The sequence below is a fragment of the Ammospiza nelsoni genome, chromosome 8, assembly GCF_027579445.1.
Source record: "Ammospiza nelsoni isolate bAmmNel1 chromosome 8, bAmmNel1.pri, whole genome shotgun sequence".
Taxonomy (NCBI): Eukaryota; Metazoa; Chordata; class Aves; order Passeriformes; family Passerellidae; genus Ammospiza; species Ammospiza nelsoni.
Genome location: NC_080640.1, coordinates 26,329,257 through 26,354,506, shown reverse-complemented (window position 1 = coordinate 26,354,506; position 25,250 = coordinate 26,329,257). Strand labels below are relative to the sequence as shown.

Genomic DNA, 25,250 nt, shown 5'->3' with positions numbered 1-25,250 from the left:
TGAAGCAGAAACTGAGGTACTCACAGGGACTCCAACCTCATAAAAGCATCTGTAACCGTAATGGAGAGTTTAGTAGCCAAATATTTCCACGGTACTGAGAAATTAAGAGTGAGGTGACTGACAGTAGGAGTGTACAACAATGTGCACAGGCGTTTGCCTGTATGTAAGAGTTCCATCTCAAATATTTGCTCTCCCATGTACAACCATCCTATTTCCTGAAGGGAGGCTGCAGACAGGTGGGGTCAGTCTCTTCCACAGGGCAGCACTGACAGAACCAGAGAACACAGTCTCAAGCTGTGTCAGGGAAGGTACAGGTTGGATATTGGGGAAAAATTTTTCACTGAAAGAATAATAAAGTACTGGAATGCTCTTCCCAGGGAGGTGGTAGAATCACCATCTCTGGATGTGTTTAAAAAAAGACTGGACATGGCACTTGGTGCCATAGTCTAGGTGAGGTGTGAGGGCATAGCTTGGATTCAATCATCTTAGAGGTCTCTTCCAACCTCATTATTCTGTGATTCTGTGATTTGTATTCTGGTCTTAACTACTGTCTTGCTTCTGATCCTAAAGCCTTTGAACTAGACAGCTTTCTTTCCAGGACAGTGTCTGAACATGGAAGTGTTGGATTCACACTGGGGTGATCCTTTGGGTTGCAAACTCATAATCCAGATTACCCACAGACCTGATGTTGGTTATCTGATTTAGCCTAGAAGGACTTTATGGAGACAGTGGTTTGTGAAAGTCTGTCTTCACCTCTGGGAACGTTTTTGCTACAGTTCTAAATGTTACTGCCAAAGGATGGAATGTACTTGCCTTGTCATACATCTTGAGATTCCTGATTTGAGCAGGGTTATAGGTAAAAAGACAGAGGAGAAATGATGAATTAACCAGAAAGTGAATTTTGGGAGGCTGACAGTACTGAGTTTGGGTTAACTTTGATTGATTCTTTTGGAGAGCTGTTCACCAAAATTGATTTTGTTTCACACTCTGATTTTTAACCTTTTAATTAAATTAAGAAATTAGGTCTAATTTCATTATTTTTCCTCTAAAAGAGGAAGGAATTTGGAAATAGGACAGTGAATTTTGTTAGATAGTTTCCAAATGAAAAAAATAAGTTTAAATATTTTTGTTTAGACTTGTATTTAGAATCTTAGTTTCAATGAAAGGCTTACAAATGGTGTCAAAACCCCCCCAAGAATAACCAACCCATAACACTAGATCTGTATTTAACAAAATATCCCACAAGTATTTTTAAACTAGTAACTTACTAAGAAGTTTCCTACAGCTTGTTCCTCCCTGCCCTAAGTATTTTAAATCCTGTTTGGTGTCATGAAAGGAGTAGAAGAGGAACTTCTTAAAAAACCTTTTTTTGTGCACATCACATTGTCACCATTGGGTTGTAGGGTTGTTGTGAAAGAGTAGAAATGTTTGTGAGTATAAAGACTATGTGAAATTTGCTTAGAAATAAATATGCAGAAAATAACCAATTTTGCAGTAAAAATTTGGTGAAGTATTAGACAAAATTGGAGAAGGTTAGGCTGCTTTGACACAGTTTACTTGAAAATAGTTCAGGGATTGCCATTTTGCTCCCTGTATTTGTCAAGTGATGGAACAGAAATGTCTGTACAAATGGCAGGCACCCATGTGTCTGCAACAAACAGTCACAGAGGATTGCCTAAGGCAACTGTCTGCTTTTTAAAAGGTATTTAGTACCCTCTAAATTCAGTGCTGAAGGGGTATGATAATTTGTGACCTTCCTTTGCCTGATAATGAAATGAAATGGAGAAGGATGCAGAATTTTCATTTCTCAAACCTGTCAGTGTTTTATGGCTTTGTGTTAAACTGCTTTGTGGTCTGTTGAGCTGGACTTTGAGAAGGCAGTTAATCTATTGCCTGTTCTAACAGAGAGCACTGGGCACACTGAGAAAAGGAGTTTCAGTGGGATGTGTGTGCTTACAAAAGTGAGGTCAGAGAAATCAAGGTCTAGCTTCTGGTACTCTCTACTTGCATTTAACCATATGGCAACCAATGGAAATTTTCTATGTATGTATTTTCACCAGGTTGATCTCTGATTTTTGCTGCTACTGATGCTACTGTTTTTTGTATTCAGTGAAAGTAGTAGGACTTACTAAAATGCCTTGATATTGAGGGAAATACTGTCTTTTAGTGAAAGACCAGACTGCTCCTGGAATAATATGGCACAGCATTTACTGCTCTGCCTTTCTGTGTTTTGGCATTCCTGCTGATCTTCCTTTTCCTATGAATACTGAAGAGCAGGTGTAACTTAGGCAGGTGAATTCTTTCCTGTTGAGATAGAATTGTTTGAGATATGTTTGAGATAGAATTGTTTGCTTTGTTCCAGTCAGATAAACTTAGTGCTGCTGTAAACAGTCAGATGGAACTGATGTTGCTGTGGGCATCATTTGGCCTGTCAGAGTTTCATTACTGGTGATTCATGAGATGCAAAGAATCACAGAAGTCAGGCTGAGATTACAGGGCTGGTAGTTCCAAAAAAAGATGCCATATTTCTGGTTTCTTATGACTGGAAACCATTTTGTTATAAACTCTCCTGCAAATATACAATAATTGAACAGTGTTTTTACACCCTTCTTGATGAACCACACTTTAATCATATTCTATTACAGTGTGATGCACTTCACTGTTAATGTTGCAATTTATAATTTTGGGTTTTTTCAGGGACAATTAGGATACTAGTAGTGTTAATGAAATTCTACCTAAGGGATGCAAATTTGTTGTTAAAAAGAGAAATTATTAGGAGAAATTATTAATATATTCCTCTATACAAAGCTTTTAATGAGTTCATTTGGTATATGAGAGTCACACATAAGAGGCATATTAAAAATGGTTTTATATTTGTGACTCTCTTGGATCAATTAGTTATTTCTTCTGTAGCAATATTATATGATAATTCACTGGTTTATAGCAATTTGTGGCATGCATTAGCACCAGTCACACTGATCATTGAGAGCTGGCTAAATTCCTCACTCATTTGTGTTCTTCAGTGTCTTGAATATCAATTCTATCAGATCAAATTTCTGAAATTTCATCAATGAAAATAGGTGCTGCCAGATGCTATCTGATTTGGAGCAGAGCTAAGGAAGAGTGATTCCTTCACTGCCAATAGAAACTACTTCAGCACCAATCTGTTTAAGTCAGCAATTCTGTAATTTAATATAATGCAGGTGCAGAAAGGAGGATTTAGGCAAAAATACAAAATAACTGAATTGGCAAATGATAAGATCTATTAGGCTCATCATAGTTACTTAATTTTACCCAGAGACTGAAAGTGTACTCTCTAGTAGCCTTCTTCACTAAAACTCCAGTGTAATCCCAGTTAAATTGTGTGTCAGACAACATAATAAACATTATGTTGTAATGTGTAATTTTTGATAGAGGTATATATGTAATCAGTGATTTAATGCTTATTTTCTGTTCTTATGGGAAAACTAGAGAGTATGTAACCCTGTCATCACATTAGCAGTTTGCTTGTTCAGCTTAATGGCTGATATTATGGAGAGATATTACTAACTTTTTCATTTTGTCTGACTTTTAGTGTGATTTCATTTTGCTCTGCTTTGCTCCTTTTTCAGATCCGTGGCCATCATGTGGCTCAGCTAGATCCCCTTGGAATTCTGGATGCAGATTTGGATTCCTTTATTCCATCTGACCTTATCACCACAATTGATAAACTCGGTGTGTAAGCTGTGTGCCTTCTGTGTGCCTTCTCATTGAAATGCTCATTTGTGTATCCCTGCACTGAGGGGATTTCATAGACATTGCACAGATTCATAGAAAGGCTTGGGTTGGAAGAGACCTTAAAGATCACCTAGTTCCAACTCCCCTCAATGGGCAGGGATGCCACATTTCAGGGATTCTTTTCTGCTTGCTTGATATCATGACATAGAGCCTTTGAGCATCTATAAGGAGGCTAAAATTTCAGGATGAAGGAGTTTCTACTCTGAGATCACAGGTGAGGTTCCTGTGAAATCATCTACTGATGAATGATTGTTATAAATGCTCTATAACCCCCTAAATATTTATTTTTGAACCACACCAGAAATGAATACTAATCAATACATTCTGATAATCTTAATTATTCTTATAGCATTACAGTTCCTACTTGTTTGAACTGGTGACATCTGAAGGGTAGTCAATAGGGAAACCAAGCAATAAAGAAAGCACTGGACAGAGGAACTTAGGGTAAATTTCATACCAAATTTGGAATCTAATGTCTAATACTTATTCCTTGTGTAAATCTTGAAGAAGTCTCTTTAAAATTAACAGAAGAAAATGTGGAAAGCATTCCTGTGGATATAAGCCAAGGGTGATTATATCTTTTATTAGAAACTTCAGTTTACTGCTAAAAGAGGGTACACTAGGGTCTGCTTTTGCATAGGTTGTTCTCATTGTTAGGAGGACTTGTGTCTGAGAAATTGGCACCGATCAATTTCTTTGCCTCTCTCTATTTGAATTAAAAAAACACCTGATTGATTTTTCTCTGCTCTTCAATCTACCTGGTTAGTTTAAAATGTGGTTTTCTACTTGATGAAGACACTGGATCAATTTTTCTTTGATGTGTAGGGAAGCTTTTTCGATCAGACATAGTGCAGGAAGTAAATAAAACACTCCCTGCCTAATTTTACTATAAGCATATCTACTCTTTGCTACTCTGTTTTCTATTTCTGGTGTAGGGAAAGAAGGAGTTCTGATTGTATAAAGGAAGTGGATACCTAAGACTAGAGGGGTGCTTACACAAATTGGGTCTTCTCTCTGAAGTTTTTCAGCTTTAATTAAAGAAAATTACCAACTAGAAAATACACATGACACATTTATTGAGCAAATATAATTAATTTGGAGCATGGGTGACTACTAGCATGTCAGTACACATTTCTTTACACTCTACAGATAATTTAGTACAGGTTGTTGTGACTGATCAAAAGGCATTCACTGAAGCCCTCATGCCCATAGGAAAAATATTCCAGACCTCTGAATGAGATGGGGGGACGTGTTTGAGAGTGTAACTGAGGAGATTTCAGTTTCTGAGGAGAAACAAAATTTCTAATCCAGTCTTGGCAAGCTAAAATAGGGGAAGCTCTCAAATCCTATCCTTAGTGTTCCAGGCAGGAAACTTATGAAAGGTCTTTGTCAGGACAGGAAATATTTTAATATTTTAGTTTTCTGTGCATTTTCTTTGTCCCATCTTCTGATTTCTTATTGAGAAACCTTGTGGTAGGAAATTTCTTCTGAGAGTTGCTTCTGAAAATGCAGGTAGTTACAGATGTACTTAGTGCATGAGTCACAGTATGGAATTGATTTTAGGATTTCAGTGAGGGTGTATCTCTTTAAACACGAGGTGATGCTTCAGTAAATATGTGGTGCTGTGGTACAAAGCACAGATGTTCTGTGTGTGCCCAAATCACTCCTGTACGTGTTCTGCTTTATGCATGAGAGGGCATCAAGAGCCTTTGAAGTCTGAGGGAAAGTCAGCAAAAGTGAAGAAGTAAATGCACTGCTTTGTTTCAAATGACACTAAAGGCCCTGTCATCCCCTGTGTCACTCTAACCTCCTGCTGGGAACAAACTTGTTACAATACCAAAAAGGAGAAGTAATGGTACCTATGCCTTTTTTGGCCATTCCAGGGCTGAAATTTTAATATATTATTGAAATTTTTATTAAAAACAAAATTAACATTTTAAAGTGTATTATTTTTAAAGCAAAAATGTGTTATTTACTAACAGTGCTTTATAGTAAAAGTGGTAGCAATGCAATCCTATGGCCTGTCTTCAACTCTTACATGCTGTCATTATTTCATCTTTAATTTGCTGCTTTGCTTTTATCTTCAGAAAAGTCACTTAACTCTTAAATCAATAAAGCGCTTAAATGTTATGTGCATGCTGTTTTATCACTGCTAAAGTGGATGTCTACAGCTTATCTGGAACCAAGATAAAGTGTTCGAAATTAAAAATGGAGAAGGTGTTTTAATCCTTCAAATATTTTCACATGTGTAGGAACATATGTAGTTTTAATGGATATATAAGGTTCTATAACTGTGGGTGATGTGTATTGTAAGTGTTGTACTTTTTGCTGCTTACAATTATAAGGAACTATTTTTCCTTCCCTCATTTAACAGGTCTAAGTTAAACTTGTATTATACAAGGCCTTTAACTTGCATTGATACCAGTCTTTCAGTCTTGTCTGTTGAGTGTTTTGGCTTTTGAAACTGCATAATAGTTAGGTTAAATATTTTCTTAAATAATATTCTCAGCCAGAACAAGTTTAGATGTGTCCAAAACAAGATGTATCAATGTGGTTAAACAAGGTTTAGATGGTGGGGGTCTAGAAATCTGTGTATTTTATATGGGGTCACTGCCTGGGAACTAGAGCTGTACAGGTCATTACATGGCTATTTCAAACTAATTTCCCTAAAAAGAGAGATTGTATAGAAATACCTTGAAAGTTCTCCAGAGTGCTTGTACAACATTTTATTGAACCTGTTGTGCATTCTTTTAGTCTGTCTATTAATGTAAAATGCTTCCAACCAGATGATTCTGTTGGTGAGAAGGGTTTCTTTTTGTGTTTATTGCCCATGATAGAGTCAGTTATTTTATTAAACAGTGAGCTGTAAGTAGTAGTGTGGAAAACTGATGATGTGTGTCTTAATATGGTAAAATATAAAAAAGGCTAGAAGGATTCTAATTCCAGCTGTTTCATTTGAGCATTTAAGAAAGAATCAAGTAATGACTATTTAATTCAAGTTCTCTTTTTAAAGTCCATTTTACTAATGGATGCCTTCAGAATATTCACACTTTCAATTTTTTAATCTGGTACCTTTTTTCTTAATACCGCTTTATTAAATATAATTGCCATGGCTTGAAAAACAATGCTGGTTTCCTTTTTGTCTCCTGTTCTGCTTTGCAAATCAATAATGTACCTGTTGTAGGGTTTTATGGTTTGCACGAATCAGATTTGGACAAAGTCTTTCAGCTGCCAACAACCACCTTCATAGGAGGAAATGAGAACAGTCTGTCCCTGCGAGAGATCATCAAGCGCCTGGAGGTCAGTGGGACGAGATTTCATGTTTTCATTTGCAATGCTTTCATTCAGACCAAAGGGAACTTTTTCCAGGTGTCAGTCACAAAACCCCTTATTGTTTGCCAGTTACTAACAGAGCATGTAAAGGATTCCAACAACATTAAAAATAACCTTTGTACTGTTTGTAGAGGTCGCAGCACCACTGGTGCAATTAGCTGGATATTGGAAATACACAGATTAAGGATGAGTAGAAAAGAGGTGAATATGGTAGAATATTAATGCCAGCCCTCATTCTGGAAAGAACTGATATTGTTTAAAAGGAAAAGAGCCTTTAGAAATTGTCTTTGAAGTGTTTTAACACAGATAAAACACCTGTGCACACAGTGTTCAGGACATTCAGGGGTTGCTTTCAGATCCTTTACTTGAGGAAAAATATGGAGGCTGAGTAGCAAATTGATGAAAGCCCAGCTGTGGCTTGTAGGCTGTGATGGTCCTTGTTTTCCATCCCCAGTCTTTTTTCTAGAGTTTCATTATCTGACAGGTGACATGGTTTATGCCACAGGAAGCCATCAAAGCTGGAATAATTCAAAGAAAAACTAATTTGAAGGAATAAATATAATTAGAGGTGAACTCCAAATAGCAAAGCAGCAAATAGGAATGGCAATGAATTTGTAGGCTGCCGAGTGAGTCATTGTTGGATATTCCCAGTTGCTTGACTTTTATGTTGGCTTAGCTGAGGCATGGTAAATTGTTAAACCACATTATCTTTGTTGTGCATTTGAGCTCTATATTTGGTTGGGGTTTTTTTGTTTGTTTTTGCACTTCTAGCTTATCTGTGTGGCAATAATTCTTAAAATTGTAATGTGCAAATAAAAGGACAAAATCAACTGCAAAATATAGAAGCCCTAAGGAACTGATTTGTGTTAAGAAACCATAACCCTCTTCTTTCCTCTTGTCTCTAGAGCTTTGGATTTTTTTTTTTTTTTTTGAATAGAGGTTAACATTCAACTCCTTAAAGGCAGTAGAGAGCACATACTATGTTGAGAGTAGTTTTGTCTCAAACTCACAGTAGGTCTTACTTCTGTTGACTTATATTTTGGAAATATTTTTTCTAATGGAATACTCTTTTTAAAGTAAGAAAATTAAAATATAAAAAATGTACAAGGAGATAAGATTACTGCTGAGTTTTTTAATTTCTCCCTGTCCTTTCTCTGCTCTCAGCTGCTTGGATCTTTTTTCACATTTGCAGGTTTCTGAAACTTGACAGTTATCAGATAATTTGCAGTAGATTTCATAGCTGTCTTCTCACTGTCTTTATTTCTTGGTTTAAGGTTACATTTAAGGTTACATTTACAAAAGATGTGATAAAGTACACAAATTTTGATAAATTACTTGAAATCTGTGCTAGTGCATCTAAATAAGAATCTACTATGTCTGTAAGAAAAGCACTGAGTTAGGTGAAATGTGCCAGTTAGTGTAATGCAGGTATGTTGGCCTACTTTGAGTGTAGCATAAGATGGGAATCTTCCAGTTTAAAAATTTTGAAATGTTATTTTGTAGAGAAAACTTTGTGATAAAAAACTAGATTCAGTAAAACAATTTATTCATTTGTAGAATTACTTAGGGGGAGATGTTGTGAAACAGGAAGACAAGGTAGCTTTCAGGAGAGTAACAGAGGATATAATTTAAAAATATATTTGTTTCTTTGTGGCCCACTGGCTCCTAAAGCTTGTCTGTTGGTGTTTTCCCTTGCTAGCATACCTACTGCCAGCACATTGGCCTGGAGTTTATGTTCATCAACGATGTGGAGCAGTGCCAGTGGATCCGGCAGAAGTTTGAGACGCCGGGAGTTATGAAGTTCAGCAACGATGATAAGAGGACTTTGCTGGCAAGGCTGGTGCGCTCCATGAGGTACCCTGGGCTGGGCTGGGCTGGGCTCTGCTCTGTGCCTGCTGCCTGGGAGCTGCTCATGTGGGGGGAACAGAGTCTGTGTTGTGACTTAGTATCCTGTTATCTTAAAATGCATTTTGTGCTGTGCCTGGCAATGTTTTCATTGGCTTCAGGAGGTAAACTAGGAAAAAGTCGCTTCAACACACTAGTAATATACATTTGTGTTAAAGAAAATAAGTGTCAGGACAATGTTGGTGTGTGATTTCAAGTCCTTTCTGCCCTTATCATTTTGAGATGTGCCAAAATGTGTTGTGCTGTTGTTACATGACCTGGCAGCAGCAGTTTTAGTATCTACAATAAAAAAAGCACATTTGGAAATAGCTTATTGACTGCTCCCATTGTGGCTATCTCTGTGGAAATACTGTGATCCCAGAGAATGAATTATCCTCTTACCCCTGGAACAAGACTTCTCAGACATAAGATTTATTTCAGTCCCTACAATCTGAAACAGTGTGTATGTCCTTTGTTAAACACAAGAGTCAGAGATCTGTAAAGGCACACTTTTTGGTTAAGATTCTATGTTCAAACATCTAAAAATGAAGTGCTCATTGGAGGTGTTGTAAAATACTTTTGCCGGGTGTTTTGTTTGCCAGTGTTATAATGTCTCATTAAAAGTTTCATTTAAACAGAAATAAAAATTACACTTCCTGTTCAAGTGAGTATTATACTTGAGTAAGTTTGTTTAACAGGTGCTCAGTATGAACCATCTCCATTTATCCTAAGACAAGAATTTGTGCTTTTATTCCTGCCTAAGCTGTGGAAAGATCTGGGGTTTCTAGTGGCATGAAGGAGCCTAATGTTCATCTTGGCATCCTTGGCAGTTCATCTGCCAAATTAACTGTCTGCTGAACAGGGAAGAAAAAGGTTTTACAAAAATTCCTATCAAGCTATCTTTAGAGTGCTTTTCATTTTATTGTTTGAAAATTACCTAGGAAAAAAAGTCTGTTTTTGTGGAAAACTGGTTGTCCTCTTGAGATTTGTGGCTTTGTAAAGCAGGTTTTCATTTTTTTGCTCAAGACTGTTTTTAAAAATGATCCTTCCAAGAACTAGAGAGTTCAGGTACTTGAAACTGAATTTTAAAGTCGGATTTTAACCTTGTGGTTTTCACTGATAGGTTGTTGAAGAAATGGTCATTTTAAACTCCTCCTATGTAAAATACTCATTGTATATTTCTGAGCTACTTTGTAATGCATTAGGAAACATGTTAGACCCTGGTGTGGAGCCTGATCTGGGCAGGGCCAAGCATTTCCAGATGAATCCCTCATAAGAGCAGCCAGTTTTCACCAGATGTTTTCCTCACTGGGTGCTGAATGCATGCAGAGGCTGGGGCTCTGTGACCCCCAGTGGCATGTGGGGGACAGGCAAAGTGTAACTAAGAAATTCTGTAGCTCTGCACACTTAGTGGCACTTTGCCTCAAGTAATGAACTTGCTGCTTGTCCAGTACTGGCTGAGCTTGCTGCTGCAAAGAGGAAGGAATCAGTGTGTGCACTGCTTTCCTTTGCCCTGTGGGACCTTCACATGGCACCCTGCTTTCCCTTTGTATGCAAACTGGCATAGCCCCCCAGACTTCACTCAGGAATCCTGGCAGAATGGTCAGCTGAGGGTCTGGCTTGTTCTTAGATGGCTGGGTTGATTATAAGGTATTGATGGGTGAGCTAGGAGAGATTCTGGCAACAATTCATATCACTACCTTTAGGACTTCAGTCTAAAGAGGGAAATGTCAGGATTCCAAGTGAGGAATAAGCTGAGTATTAATGGATTATGGCAACGATGTGAGGCGAGGCATTGCACAGATGATGTAACCAATACAGTTGCTTTCATGAAGATGTATTTTCTTTGCCTTTCCTATCTCCAAGCTTTACAATGTATAATCCTTTCAGTGTTTGTTAAAAGGTACTTTTTAACCACTCATATTGCCTCTGGCCCAAATGCATTAAGGAATGAAAGAGCTTAGAGCTGTCAGGGATAGACATCATTCTGTTGCTGAAACTGAGGCAGGGATACCAGTGTCCTGCTTCTTGGCCCATTCCTAAGTGTTACATCACACAGTCTGAGGAGCCTTGCTGTTGAATGAGACCTATGAAATAGGTGTGTTTTCTACTCTGGTTTTGTTACAAGTATTAGAAAATACGGGTTCTCTATTTTTTTCAATTCATGGAAGAGACTTCTTTTCTGTCACTCTGCCTTCTCAGTGGTCAGATTTGTGTACATGAGAACAGAGTTTAACTTGGGAAGTGAATTTTTTCTGAGGTAGGGACCTTTAATTGTTTCAAAGTCCTAGTAAACAGTTTTCAGATGGGGGAGAAAGAAGACTGCATTCACTCCTGTGTTTCCCTCCCCATGTGTGACTGAATTCCAGAGGTGTATAACTTGTATTCACGGATATTTTAAACAATTTTATGTAGCTTTATTTGCTGTAAGATGGTAAACAATTTTATTTGCTACATTACCTTAGTGAAAATAATTTTCTTGTTTTTTGTTTCTTTTTGGCAAAGATTTGAAGATTTCCTGGCTCGCAAGTGGTCGTCTGAAAAGAGATTTGGTTTGGAAGGATGTGAAGTAATGATTCCTGCACTTAAGACCATCATTGATAAATCCAGTGAAATGGGAATTGAATATGTTATAATGGGAATGCCTCATAGGTAATGCTAGTGGAAACACCTCAAAAAGTGGGCTTACTGTGTTGGGACCAGTTTTGGGTTCTAGAAATTTAATTAAAAGTTGATATTAGAGAAGCTGAGGTAGGAAGAGTCAGTCATAACAAGTAATGGGAACAGAGAGCTGTAGCAAATGCCTGTCACTAAGAGGCTACAGGCTTCAAAAGTAAATGATAGAGAAACTCTGCTCAGTGTACTTTGAAGCTGCAAGCAAATGTGGCAGCAGCCATGGTATCTCTGCCATTGCATAGAGTCTCTAGAACTGGGAAAGCTTGTGAGGTAGTTTGGAACTTACTTTTGCAGTCTGCCTTAACTAATTTATAATGGGATTATTTGAAGACTGCTAGATAGCTACAAAATTCGCTTGGATAACAAGATGTTCTAAAATATCTGAGGGAATGCATTGGACAAACTTTGTAATGGGAAGAAGGGTTGAATCAAGGGTTTCAGGCTCAAAAGTTTGAAGAGAACATTTGCATATTTCTGACAGGGTGGTTTGCAGATGGTGTAAGTTTTATGCTGTTGACTCTGTTAGCACCATGTTTGAGTCATAACTGTGTTTGGAATTTTCTTAGAGGTCGGCTGAATGTGTTGGCTAATGTAATCAGAAAAGAGCTGGAGCAGATCTTCTGTCAGTTTGATCCCAAACTTGAAGCAGCTGATGAGGTAAGATGCTTTTTCATTAGATCTGTATGGAGAGGTCAACATTCATGATGGTTTTCAGTTCTTTTGGTCACGGTTACTATGAAAACAGCATTATCAGCTGCAATGCCTTCTTTGCTAGTTTGAGGAACATGATTTGGTGAAATTCCTTAACAAATTAAAAAATAATAATTATAATATTAATATTAATTTAATAATAAAAATTTATAATACTTCTAACATGCAGAAGGTCTCTCAGGAGTGACTGTAGATAAATAAGTTCCATTTGACAGAATTCATAACCTCTAAGCATCTCTTTGTTTTATATGAATGTATTAATATGCTGTAAGTATTTATCTAACATTTGATGACAACAGTAAGATAATAGAATAGGAACAGTGTTTCAGTTTAAAATTATGGTTTCAAACCCATGGTGAACACTGATGTTCAGGTAACCAGATGCAGTTTTCAGGCTGAAGCACAAATTTTAGGCCTAGTGAATCAGATGGAGCAGGTCTGAATGACATTCCTGAATTGTGATTATGTCTTTCTTTTTAGGGATCTGGGGATGTAAAATACCACCTGGGAATGTACCATGAGAGGATCAACCGAAAAACAAACAAGAAAATCACTCTGTCCCTCATGGCTAACCCTTCTCACTTGGAAGCAGTTGATCCTGTTGTGCAAGGCAAAACAAAAGCTGAACAGTTTTATCGAGGAGATACAGCAGGGAAAAAGGTAAAGATTGTTTAATATAGTAACTTGTAATAGTAGTTCTCATGGTAATGCCAATAAAAATAGTTTGCCGGTAGTTTCATATCACTGAATCTTCCACTTTTCCTCCTTCAAAAGGGCTATATCACCTGCTGAACTAGGTAAGGTTCCTGACATGAGACCTCAAGGGTAACTTTGGGAGGTAGGCTTAAAGCTTCATTTCCTTTGCAAACTGAGAAAAGGCAGCAGAATGCTGAGAAATTTATGGTTTATTATAAAATTGCTGTTTTACTTTATAAACACTACAAAAATATGGAGCCAAGAAATCTTGCTGAAAAGCTGAAATTGCAGTTTTCCTTTCTAATATATGTGTGGTATGTGTGTACAATTCTCCCTCTTAGGTTATGTCCATATTATTACACGGGGATGCTGCCTTTGCAGGACAAGGAGTGGTTTATGAGACATTTCATCTCAGTGACCTCCCATCCTACACCACAAATGGCACTATCCACGTTGTGGTCAACAACCAGGTAACAAGTACAGCCTTTTGCAATCACCTTCTCTGCTGAATATTTGCCCATCTATCTCTTTTTATTGTTTGTTAACTGGGTTCCTCTCCCCCTCTGGATATTAGAATGGTTGAGATGTTTCTGAAAATGATCCTAGTATCTAGCAGCTCTTGAGTGGATAATATTTTATCACCTGTGTATATTCCATTCAATTTGTAGTACTTTATTGGATTAGGCTTGCTTTGGTTTTTAAGGGAGCAAAAAGAAACTAGCTAGCCAAAATGAAAAGCTGATGCTGTTGCTGTGTGAATGGCTATTAAATGCAAATTTCAAAACAGAGTAGAGGGAGGTGGCCAAATTATTTTAATGGAGGTGTCTGGAATTTTTAGATTGGCTTCACCACAGACCCCCGCATGGCCCGTTCCTCTCCGTACCCCACGGACGTTGCTCGCGTGGTCAATGCTCCCATTTTCCATGTGAATGCTGATGATCCTGAGGCAGTAATGTACGTGTGCAGCGTAGCTGCAGAGTGGAGAAACACCTTCAACAAGGATGTGGTTGTTGACTTGGTAAGTCTTGGTTTCTTTACTTTTCTTTCTGTGCATTTTGTACTACTCTTTATTTTTTTTTGTGCCTTAGAAGGTCCAGTCAAGAAACATATTTGATTTTAAAGGCCTTTAGTTTCCTCATTTAAAAAAACCAAGGAACAAACAGGCCAACAAAAAGCCATGAATGTTTTTTGTACAATAAACCTCTCAAAATCTCTGTAAAATGATGAAATGGAAATATTCCATTTTACATTTTTCCTTATCAACAGAAGCAATCTTTCCCTTTGTAGGTTTGTTACCGTAGAAGAGGGCACAATGAAATGGATGAGCCCATGTTCACCCAGCCTCTGATGTACAAGCAGATCCATAAGCAGGTGCCAGTCCTGAAGAAATATGCTGACAAACTGATTGCAGATGGGACTGTGACACTGCAGGAGTTTGAGGTACATGCCAGCAGAGTTAGAGGGAATCTAAGGAGTTGTAAGGAGAAAGTTCCAACAGTCACTGTATGCTGCCTGCTTGAAAACTTCCTTACTGTGATATGTCTTTACCCTTTGTCAATTTATGATTCAATTTGGCTTGGATTTTTGTATAAAATACTATTGTTGGAACTAAAGGACTGGAAGTATTCTGAAGTAATTAAAATATATTGCTCACAAAAAATTGCTTCAGTTCTGAGGGGAGAAGGTGATTAAATGAGAACACTGGAAAATGGAAGCATTTGTCAGCTGTTCTTTATCTCTAGAACCTTGATTCAGCAACAAGACAGTATTTGAACACTCCTGTTGATAGCTTAATATTGAGACCCTTGGCAGGCTTGTGTTCAGCAATGATGAAATAGAATCAATTTAACCTTTTAGTTTTCTTGCAAGAATTCAACCAAGTTCAGAGATCATTTGAAGTATTCCAGAACGGTGAAGTGTAGAGTCTGGTATCTATTAAACTGGTTAGGTCTTTCCCTTAATTTTTTTTTGAGAATGGAAGTTTAGAGTGCAGATGAAACCTTTTGAAGAGCCTTGAAACATTCAAGGACCTTCTGAGAAGGTGTAGTGATGTGATATTGCAGATCAAGAAAATAAGCAGTTTGTGTAGTTGCATTCTGTAAGAAGCATCACAGCTCATGCAGAAGTAGCTTTCCTGAATCATTTATTGAAAGAGCATGCCAGTAGAGGCACCATGGAGTTTGGTGACTGGATCTAGGATCCTGGATGGATGTTTGGCTGCACAGACTGAGCTCAACATTGCTGTTAATTCCTTTAAAGATTAGCTAATAACTTCAGTGTGATTCTGGGTTGAAACACAGGTATGGCAGAGGTGTTCTGCCTCTGTGGAATATGGCATTCTCTGTTGCCCTTGAGAGGTGTGGCCAGCAGGTTCTTTGCTAGACTGTCCCAGACAGACTAAGTTTTTGGAAACTTCTTTTCCAAACTTTAGTGACTTTCATAGCCAGGAGTATGAGAGCTGGATGATTTTGATCTTAGAAGTATGACTGTAAATTATATTTAGTATTTCATTTGTTGTCTCATTCAAGAGCAATGCTTGCAGCTTCAGCTCTTGGTACACTCCTCTGTAACACCTGTCCAATGAAATGATTTATTTAGAGTGATGTGTGTAAGCATGTTTCTAGAAGGCAGTTTGATGCTAGATAAAATTAATTTTATTTCTTTGTATTATTGTAACTAAATTTTCTCATGGAGTTAAATAGCTGGTATTGTCATGCTGAATGAGAGGTGTCATCTGTAAGATATGAGGGTGTTATATTTATCCATTTTAAAACCTTTTTGTTCTACAGGAAGAAATTGCAAAGTATGACAAAATATGTGAAGAAGCATATACTAGATCTAAGGATAAGAAGATCCTTCATATCAAGCACTGGCTGGATTCACCTTGGCCTGGTAAGCAGTTGTCCTTTCACTTATTGTAGTGTTACCCAAATGTGCTTTTATTTTGAGTCCAAAATCTAGGATTTAAATAGATTTTATCAGACAACATTCCTTTAAAATGGAATATGCGACCTTTGATTTGCCCCTGTTAATAGTAAATATAGCATTCTGTCAGATCAACTTGAAATAAATGCTTTTGTTAAAAAATGTGCATAGTAAGCTGTGACTTTGAAAAAGCCATTTTCCAGTTTAGCAGAGAAGTGGTTTGCCTGTACTGTTAACTGTCTGGGCTGTCAGGAAGAAGGAGTATGTCTCATGTTAGTTATTAATTTATTTATTTTTATTTGAGGGATTGAGGTGCCATATGCCTTTTATTGGCAGCCTCTGCCCACATAGCTGGACTTCACAGGGAGTGAAAGCAGAAACAAAATAGATCATTGTGTGCCTGTAAGGTCAGCTTCTGTTGTCACGCAGACAATCAAAATTATTGGTTCCCAGCAAAAGGGGAAGAGCTAGGCTTAGTCTGCTGCTTAGCATGCCACTTGAGTTGTTGAATAAGTAATAGGTAATGTCCATATCTCCTAAGCAGTCCCTGAGCATGTCCCCATCGTTGCCCTTGCAGGCTTCTTTAACCCGGACGGGGAGCCCAAGAGCATGTCCTGTCCCCCGACGGGCATCTCGGAGGAGCTGCTCACTCACATCGGCAACGTCGCCAGCTCAGTGCCAGTGGAGGACTTCAAAATACACTCAGGTCAGCTGAAGGCTCTGTGTCTCCTCCTAGCTTGGTGTCCTGCTCCAGTTTTGTATTTCTGCACAGAAGTTATTCTTGGGCCATTTCTCAAACAGGAAAATGCCTGTGACGTTTTTTACTTTGACTCTTCCACTCCATGGGTGAGGAGAATGTGACATTTACGTTCCTGCTGCTTGTTCTCAGCAAAATATTCTTTCAGTATCACACTACTTCTGTTTCATACCTCATTAAAATAGATTTTCCTCTGAGGGAGGTAGAAGTCTCTTTGCAACCTTAAGTTAATAACTTCTTTCATTCTTCAAGTCCTCGCTTTTTTTCCCAAAAGTCTTAGCTTTTGTTCTGAAAAGATTCAGTCCTCTCTTTGGCATCTATTACAGTAAGTGCCTGTGTCACTGGGGAGTCCCAACACTGTGTCAGAGTTCTGAGATCGTTTTATTTTATGGGCAGGTTGAAATCTAGCAACTATTGGGAACAGTAACCTGCTCATTCCATGGAGAAGCATGGAGAGCCTTTGTTTAGGAATCTTTTTGCTTTTGTTGACTTACAGTATACATACTAAGGATAAGGAATAAAGAGATTTTTTTCTCCTTAAAATCTTTAAACAGAGAAAGCTAATCCTCTCTGGAGTTATCCATCAAAGAATAAAGTTTGTCTTCTGTAAATATTCTGTGTGTTTCTGTTCCTTTGGGAAATTATACACAAGTAATGATGGTTAGGCATTCCCAGTTATTAATTACAGGCTTATTGAGCAGATACAATTAATGGATAAATTTAACTCTTCTACACATTTGTGCACTTCGTTGTGACACTGATAAATTAAAAACTGTAGTTGCCCAATAGAATTTAGTATTAGACATTCTATTTAAAAGGTAAATTGGTCTCTTGTTAGTAAGTTGATTAACCATTGACACTAGGGAACAGTTGCCAGTATATAAGGTAGATTTATGGTTCAAAACAATTATGGTATGCTAGGTTCTTTATGCAGTTTAAAAGGCTGTGAGAGAGAATTTGTGGAGAAACAGAATGGAAGAGAAACAGAGATTTTATGTACTTTGTCCTTTCACTCGAATGAAAATGCTTATTATCATACAGTCTTGCAAAAAAAAAGGGAAGATTTTTTTTTAATCAAATGTTTAGTATATTCTAAAGGGAAAACTGTCAAGATTTTTTTTAACTTAAAATGAAGCAATTTCAAAGAGAGTTTTATGTGGAAAGAACGAGAGGTGTTTTTCTGTAAAATTGTGGAAAGTAAGGAAAGAGCAATATGGGAAAATAACATATGGGACAGCTTACTATAATCATTAGTGCAGATATGAAAATAAGATGCTGTCAATTGCCAGTGAATACAGGTGACTTGTGGCCTCAAAGCTGGAAGCACCTGTGTGTAGCTGTCAAGTTTTGTTCCCTTTGAAAGTGACAGTGTTGTAACTTGTGTTTTGGCTCCTGAGGTTATAAAATCTTCCCTGAAAAGTCAGCCATTGGTTGCCAGCTGAAAATCCATTGGCACCTGCTGCAGTTTTTCTATTTGTATGATATTCATAGTGTTGATCAGTCCAGCCTGTTTCACTGTATAACATCTCCGGAAGTGCAATAAGACAAATGCCAAAAATGAGGAAAGGAAGGAAGACAAAAATTCAGAAACCAAGTTGCTATTTTCAGTCCATTATAAAACAGTACTTGATCTTAGGGATGTGAAAATAAATCTTGAGAAAGAAGAAATTCACCATGGGTCTTTTTAGTTGTCCTCAGTAGTTTCTGACACAGTCAACGTTACTTCTTCAAACAGAGGGTATGAACATTACACAGCTGTTTGCTCGGGAGGCAAGTTGTTTTATTTTGCCAGCAGTTCAGTTCTAGAAAAGTTTGTAGACCTGATTTGGTATCTGTGCTTAGTCTAGGCAATGAGGAAGGAGAATGGTGAATGCAATGTGAAGAGAGAATCTCTCTGAAATAGATCCAGTCATTCCTGATCTTTGTTCCCATGCAGGACTCTCTCGGATTTTGAAAGCGCGCGCAGAGATGACGGAGAACAGGCTTGTTGACTGGGCCTTGGCAGAGTACATGGCTTTTGGCTCCGTCCTCAAAGAGGGGATCCACGTCCGACTGAGTGGCCAGGATGTGGAGAGAGGTACTTTCAGGTTAGTGCTGAGATAGCTGTTAAATGGTGTTAAAACTCTTGAAGTCCCACACTTAAAGAAACAGCTTAGCATTTGTTTAAAAAATATGGTCTTCTGCAGGGAGGGGGAGGTTGGGGCTCTTTCTTCAGCATTAATCTGAATGCTATAGGTTCTTGCAGTCAATAATAATCAAATTTCTTGTATAGCTGTAAGCAGCATTTTAAAGTATAATATTTAAGCCAGAACAAGCATTTTTAGACACTTTCTACCTTCTCTTGCTGAAAAGCAGAAATGGTATCTTTCCCTCTGCTTTCTAACAAGAAATGCAGTTGCATTCCATCTAATTGCTGGGAAGTAAGAGAGGATACTTGCTGCAGCAGATCCTGAGTCTCTTAAATTCCAGTGGTGGCTGCTTGGAGCACATGTACCCTGTACACAAACATGTTGCCAGTTGGTGAGGCTTTTAAAGTGAAATTTGTACTGAGACTTTTAATGCCTGTGGGACTATATGAAGGCAGGATCTCATCACTTGGTAAAATATGTACAGTTTGCTGCCTTACCTGATTCTCTGTAGAGTAAAATGTTAATGATGTATTTAATTGAAACCATTGAAGTAATGCCAATTCCTGGGGTAAATGCTGCACTGTGCTGCATTGTGAATGCTTGTAGAAGCGAGAAATAAATTTTGGTGCCTGCCTTCTCTGGTATATCATTGGCTAGAATTTGGGAAGAACTGAATGTACTGTGCTGCGATAATAAAACAACACGATGGGGTGCTTTCACTATTTTGGAGCTTCTAAAGTGATGTCTAGAAAATAGTTCTTTTTTTCAATATTCCATGTGATGGGTTCTTTTCTTCCTGTTTCAGTCCTCAACACTATCAATAGGTAGAAGCTAGATAAAGCTGCTGACAGAAGCACCAGACCCTTTCTTTTCTTGTTGATAACTGTTGAGGAAGGAGGGAAGGGGGTTGTCAGTAAATCTGACAATTGTAGGTGTGCAGATTGTATGTCTGTATATTTCTGGCTGGCCATCTATGCTCATCTTAATCACCTTTTGCTAGGGAAACACAAAGCTTTGTATTCAAGAAGCTTAACAGCTAGGTCTTCTGTCATTGGCTTAATGATAAAATCAAAATTACAGTGGCAAAAATGATTTCTGCCAAACAGCTGCCTGGTGTGTGAATTTCCCCTTTATTCTCTACTTCCATCCCTGTGCTGCTCTTGAAGGGTTCAGTCTTTTTCTGGCTCTTCATTGTTGAGTTCTAGATACATTTGAGAGCTCTTTTGCTAGTATTCATTATAGCAAAGGGAAGTGCAAAAAGATTCAGACTTCAGTGTTGGCAGCTCTACAGCACGCAGTATTGTTAGCAGTACAATAACTGGCCTGATGTTAGTGGTTGTAAAGCTGGACATATTGCTGTGATTCACTCAGTCTGCTCAGAGAGTTAATGGATTGCAGTAATTACTTCAGTCATCTCTTTTTTGGTAGTATTCCTTGGTGCCCTATTCTAATGCTGATTAATGGTGTTCTGGAGAACAGTAAATGGTGCATGTGAGTGGAAATAGCAGGAAAGAGGATACAACTCCTTCAAGTTCCTGAAGATCACTTTTTTTTTCCAAAGACAAACAACAATTATTTCAAGGAAAATATTCGAATTTGTGAGGAAGGCACAAGGAAATGTTTTTAATAACAATTTTGTTCCTTTGAATTTCTTTAATAATTCTATTTTATAGCAACAACTTCCCCATCCTTTTGTCTTCCTCCCAGTTTTACTAGCGATGAGGTATTTTCAGTTTCTCTGAGTACTTGAGAAGCCTCAGTAGTCAGTAAGTCAGTAAAAGTCAGTAAAAAGTCAGTCAGTAAAAATCTTTACAGTGCAGCAATTGTATTTAGACATGTGATTGCATTTCCCATGGCTTCAACCAGACCAGGATGTTGTGTGTAGCAGAGATGACCACGGTGCTTGCTTGCTTTCCAGACCACAATTTTGCTGCCTTAGCTTTGAAAAAAGCTCTGTTAAAGCCCAGAATGATTCTTGGCTAATAAATCTCTTCCAACATCTCTTTGCAGCCACCGTCACCATGTGCTTCATGATCAAGATGTTGACAAGAGAATTTGTGTTCCCATGAACCACCTGTGGGAGCAGCAGGCCCCCTACACCGTGTGCAACAGCTCCCTCTCCGAGTACGGGGTCCTGGGTACGTCTCCATCTGCCTGGGCTTTGCTAGGGCTGCTGGGCAGCAAGCAGAGCTCAGCAAGGACAAGAATGGGGGGAAAAAAGCTGTGAAATGGTTATGTATGAAACAGGTATCAAAGCTCTTCCTCTCAGGTTCTGCCATCCCTTAAACAAGCATCCCCACATTTTACAGTTTTGGGATTCATTTAAAAGCATCCATCTGCTATTGTTGATCTTGGCAGTGCTGGAATGTGCACCTGATGCTTTCTTAAGAGGAACTGACAAGAAAACCAGAGACACTTTGTCATAGACATATAAAAAAAATCCATCCTGGCCTTATCTGAACTGCTATTCTGAATGTGCTATTTCAAGAAAACAAATTCTTTTTAGTGATAGCATTAATCATAGTGAATTATTTTACCTTCAGCCACAGAGAATGGATAACCTTACTCTGACATGATGAGGGTGGCAAGAGGAATTTGGAGCACAAAACAAATACATCTAATAATTTATCAAAAGTGTTACTGATTCTATGGATAATAAAATATTGTGTGAAGGAAGAACTTGAAACATTGTAGTAGATAAAGGTGGTAGTTGATAGCTGCTTGTTTCAAAGTTCAGAAATATTTGGTTACTTAGTCATTTTTGCAATGCTACATATTGCACATTGCTAATAATATTAAAATTCAAGTGGTATAAAGCTGTACAGTTGGAGCAGGGGCTGAAGATCAGATTTTTTAGGTATTTTTGCTAGCTCTGTGGCAGAAATGGTGTGAACAGAATCACATTTTTTGTATTGTATACATGTAATGGTGAACTCAAAATAGGAGAGTGCAAGCCAAGCAAGGATTTGTATAAACGGGAGAAAAATAATTGGCATAGATAAAATTCAAGAACTTAATTTCAGAGAATGATTGTTTCCAATTTCCTGTTGTTTCTCCGTGTGTTCTGGGGTTTCTTATTTTGAGCCTGTTTACAGTGTTGCTGCAAAACTTGTGGGTAAGTGGGTCATAGGTTTCTGGATTTGGTTTTTTTTATATTCCAAAAGAAGTGACAAATGTCTGGATATGGTTGAAATCTGATTTTGTTTAAAAAGTAACACCTCAAAGGAAGCCTAGTGTTGATATGGTGTGAAGGCAATTCTGTCCCAATTGCATTCTTTACAGAACTAACCAAGTGGGCTCTCTTTCTTTCTTTTTCTCAATCTCATCCTGCTCACTATTGTCCTTCCACCTTACCCAGCAAAAGATGGGTGGAAGTTGATTTAATAAAATTCATTGAATACAAGCAGTAGGGTAAAATGGGGTTTTGTTTGTATGCTAAAAACAAGAATACCATTTCTGTGCACTTCTGCTTCACCAGATGAGATGACAAGTTCTCCAAAACTAATAATATTGATGCTTTTAATTTTCAAGAACTTTAAATCCCTTCTGTCTGAGATACTTTCTAACAGTAAAGGAGATTAAATTTGTACAAATTGTTGATAAGTGATGTGACTTTTTGTGTGTTTGTTGGGTTGGGTTTTTTAAAACTAAAAATGCCATGTTCTATGTTGAAGTGATTTTAAAATGAAGTTTTCTCTCTCTTGCTGGCTTTTATTTATTGGCCTTTCCCAACATGTTTACTCTTGTGTATTGCCTCCATAGAGAGACATTTTTGGGATAAGCAGCAGTGTATGAACATGTCTCTTCTAGTTAAGGCTCTGAGTCAAAGAAGAGCTATCGGAATTTATATTTATTTGGCTGGTAACATCACTGGGTCTCCTTTTTAATAATGGAAGAATAAGCAAAGGCTTGCAGTTCCTGGAATTGGTTCTTCAGGAGAACCAAAACCCCTGAACACTTTATTTTCTCTAACTGCTGTTTCCACTAACTAATTCTGTTAAAAGAAGCCATTTAGAATTAGTGCACTGAAGTGTTTGGTGGCTGTAGGAGAGTTGTGAGATAATGTAAAGGGGGAAAAATGGTGAAAAAGTGTTAGGAATTTATTTATGACTGTGTTAACATGCAGCATCTCAGAAGCATTTTAGGTATTTCCTTAGTTTCTGTGAGAGAGAGCTAAATAAAAAATGGATTAAACAGCCCAGCATGATATAACTACAGATTATTTCCTTGGCAGGTATATAAGCCAAGAGCTGGTATCTGCTCAGAGCTGTGAGTTTAGCACCAAGTTATAGTCGAGGTATTTAGGAACACCTGGGGAGCCACTGCTCCATTAAAATGATACTCTGGCAAGACTCATTTCACTTAGAAAGAAAACAAAGTCAGTTGTAGTTCAGACAACTGCTTATGTTTTGCCTACAGGAAACTGTGGAGTGGGTGTAAGCTGGGCATAAAATCAGAGTACTTAACAATCTGATAATTTAGAGTATTTAACAACCTCTGATAATTTTGTTTGACATCCTATGTCTACTATTTTTAGTTATACCCAGATTATGATAATTTAGTTGTGCATCCACTTGCCTTGCTTATTTCTGCCTTGTACTGAAACTGAATATGGAAGTTTAAGTGATGGCTGTGAGAAGTCATTTAAGCAAAAGATGTTTGTCTGAACTTTTTTGCTGATTAGGATAGAGGAGAAAAACAAAAGTAAATTACAGATGCTCTATTCTAGCTCTTCAACAAATTTTTAAGACTTGAAAGGATTTCCTGTCTTTCTTTACAGCCCTCAGAATGACTTGTGTAGTGTTGAGTCTCTATCCAAGAGGTGGGGGTCTTTGTCAGATTCAATACTGCCTTTGAGAGATCTTGGGCTGGGGCATTCCATACTGGGACCTTTCAAGGCAAGGTAGACTTGGAATTGTGTGTAGTTCAGGAAATTCCTGAACCATGAGACTTGAAGTACAGTTTTTTCAAGGGAAAAAGTCAAATTTTAAGCAAAAGATGAAAGGAAGAAGACAGGTATTAATGTAATTTTTTTTTTTTGCAGTACACACCTAGGGTGGAATATGTTGTATTACTGTTCAGTCAGAACAATGTATTTTTAAAGTGAGGGGTAGCAAATACAAATACCTGTCAGAAATCCTGTTAGTAACTAGGACAGACTTTAGTAATCAATGGCATCTGCATGGAGTTCTGAGAAGGCATCAGTCTGCCTGTTCAATAGAGTCAGCCACCAGATGGGTACTAACTTCACTTTGTCCTGAGCTCTCTTTGGGTCTGTGAAAGGATGCATATTCCTGTGCTTAGAATTTCTGTTAAAGATAGCAAAAGTCTGTCTTTGAACCTTTCTTCATTCTGGCATAAAATCCTTGTACTGATAATCCCTTTTAACCATTAGTTAACATTCATGCCCTAAGTCACTTTAAAATCATATTGAATTAAGTTATGGCTGTAGCCTTACTTACATTAATTGAAAACTAGCTATTCTTGACAATCATGAAAGTGCTGTAGGGAAAAACATAGCACAGTATGCTGTGTAAGCTGCCACTTGGCTTGGCAACACTTCTGTCTGTGCCAGAGTGGCAAAAGAACAGTGAGGGAGCACAGCAGGCACTGGACTAATAGAAGCAAGCATTTCTGCTAGGTCTGTCATCTAGGGACCATAATGAACTCCAGCAATTGAAACATTAGCTTTGCAGCCTTAATCAAGTGCTGTGTATTTTTCTTCCCTCTGTCTCCTCAGTGCAGAAGTTTTCCAAACTGCTGTGCTGGTTCCTGGTTCCCTGTGCCCTGGTGTGCTCTGAGCCCTGAGCAGCTGCCTGCTGTTTAGAGCTGAATGGTTGCTCTCCAGCACCCTTTGGGTGTGCAGATTCCTTACCTGACATTCTTTGGAAGTTATTTCATTGCCTGGATTTGGATTTCCTCACAGCTTCAACCTGTTCTCTGTTTTTAGCTGTGTAAGAGTTAATCCTTTAAACCCACAATATTTGCGCAGGATTTCAAAAAAATGCTCAGTTCTTATGAGGGACCTGAGTAGGAACTTGCTCCTCTGCAGTTCATGTCCCATCTCTAGAACAGTGGAGAGTTTCTACTTCAGGTCATGTTCCCTGATCTTGACTCTGGTGCCCAAACAATTCCCTTTCAAGAGAACACTTCACCCTCTCTTGGGCTGTTTACCTTCCTCTGTCTAGATCGCTCTCTGCCAGGACTTTCTTTTTTTAGTTAGCAGTTTAGATCTTGTTCTTTAAGCAGTTTTCTCCCCATGAAGTTAGTAGTAGTAATTCTTCACAGACTTCTAAGTCTATCAAGAGTTAAAGCTGTTCCACTGCTACAATCATGATTGGAATAGTTTTAATTTAGTAACT

The 25,250-nt window shown here is 38.0% G+C and overlaps 1 protein-coding gene across 3 annotated transcripts in view; it reads left to right on the top strand.

The window, feature by feature from the left end:
* Window positions 1-25,250, top strand: part of OGDHL (oxoglutarate dehydrogenase L) — a 51,829-nt gene that overhangs the window by 12,392 nt on the left and 14,187 nt on the right. For all 3 annotated transcript variants that reach the window (XM_059477289.1, XM_059477288.1, XM_059477290.1), the window contains exons 4-16: window positions 3,612-3,714; window positions 6,962-7,077; window positions 8,810-8,964; window positions 11,500-11,646; window positions 12,237-12,327; window positions 12,862-13,041; window positions 13,419-13,547; window positions 13,916-14,095; window positions 14,365-14,517; window positions 15,867-15,969; window positions 16,580-16,708; window positions 18,696-18,846; window positions 20,899-21,026. In XM_059477289.1, the coding sequence (XP_059333272.1) occupies window positions 3,612-3,714; window positions 6,962-7,077; window positions 8,810-8,964; window positions 11,500-11,646; window positions 12,237-12,327; window positions 12,862-13,041; window positions 13,419-13,547; window positions 13,916-14,095; window positions 14,365-14,517; window positions 15,867-15,969; window positions 16,580-16,708; window positions 18,696-18,846; window positions 20,899-21,026 (1,765 nt within the window). The remainder of the gene's footprint in view (window positions 1-3,611; window positions 3,715-6,961; window positions 7,078-8,809; window positions 8,965-11,499; window positions 11,647-12,236; window positions 12,328-12,861; window positions 13,042-13,418; window positions 13,548-13,915; window positions 14,096-14,364; window positions 14,518-15,866; window positions 15,970-16,579; window positions 16,709-18,695; window positions 18,847-20,898; window positions 21,027-25,250) is intronic.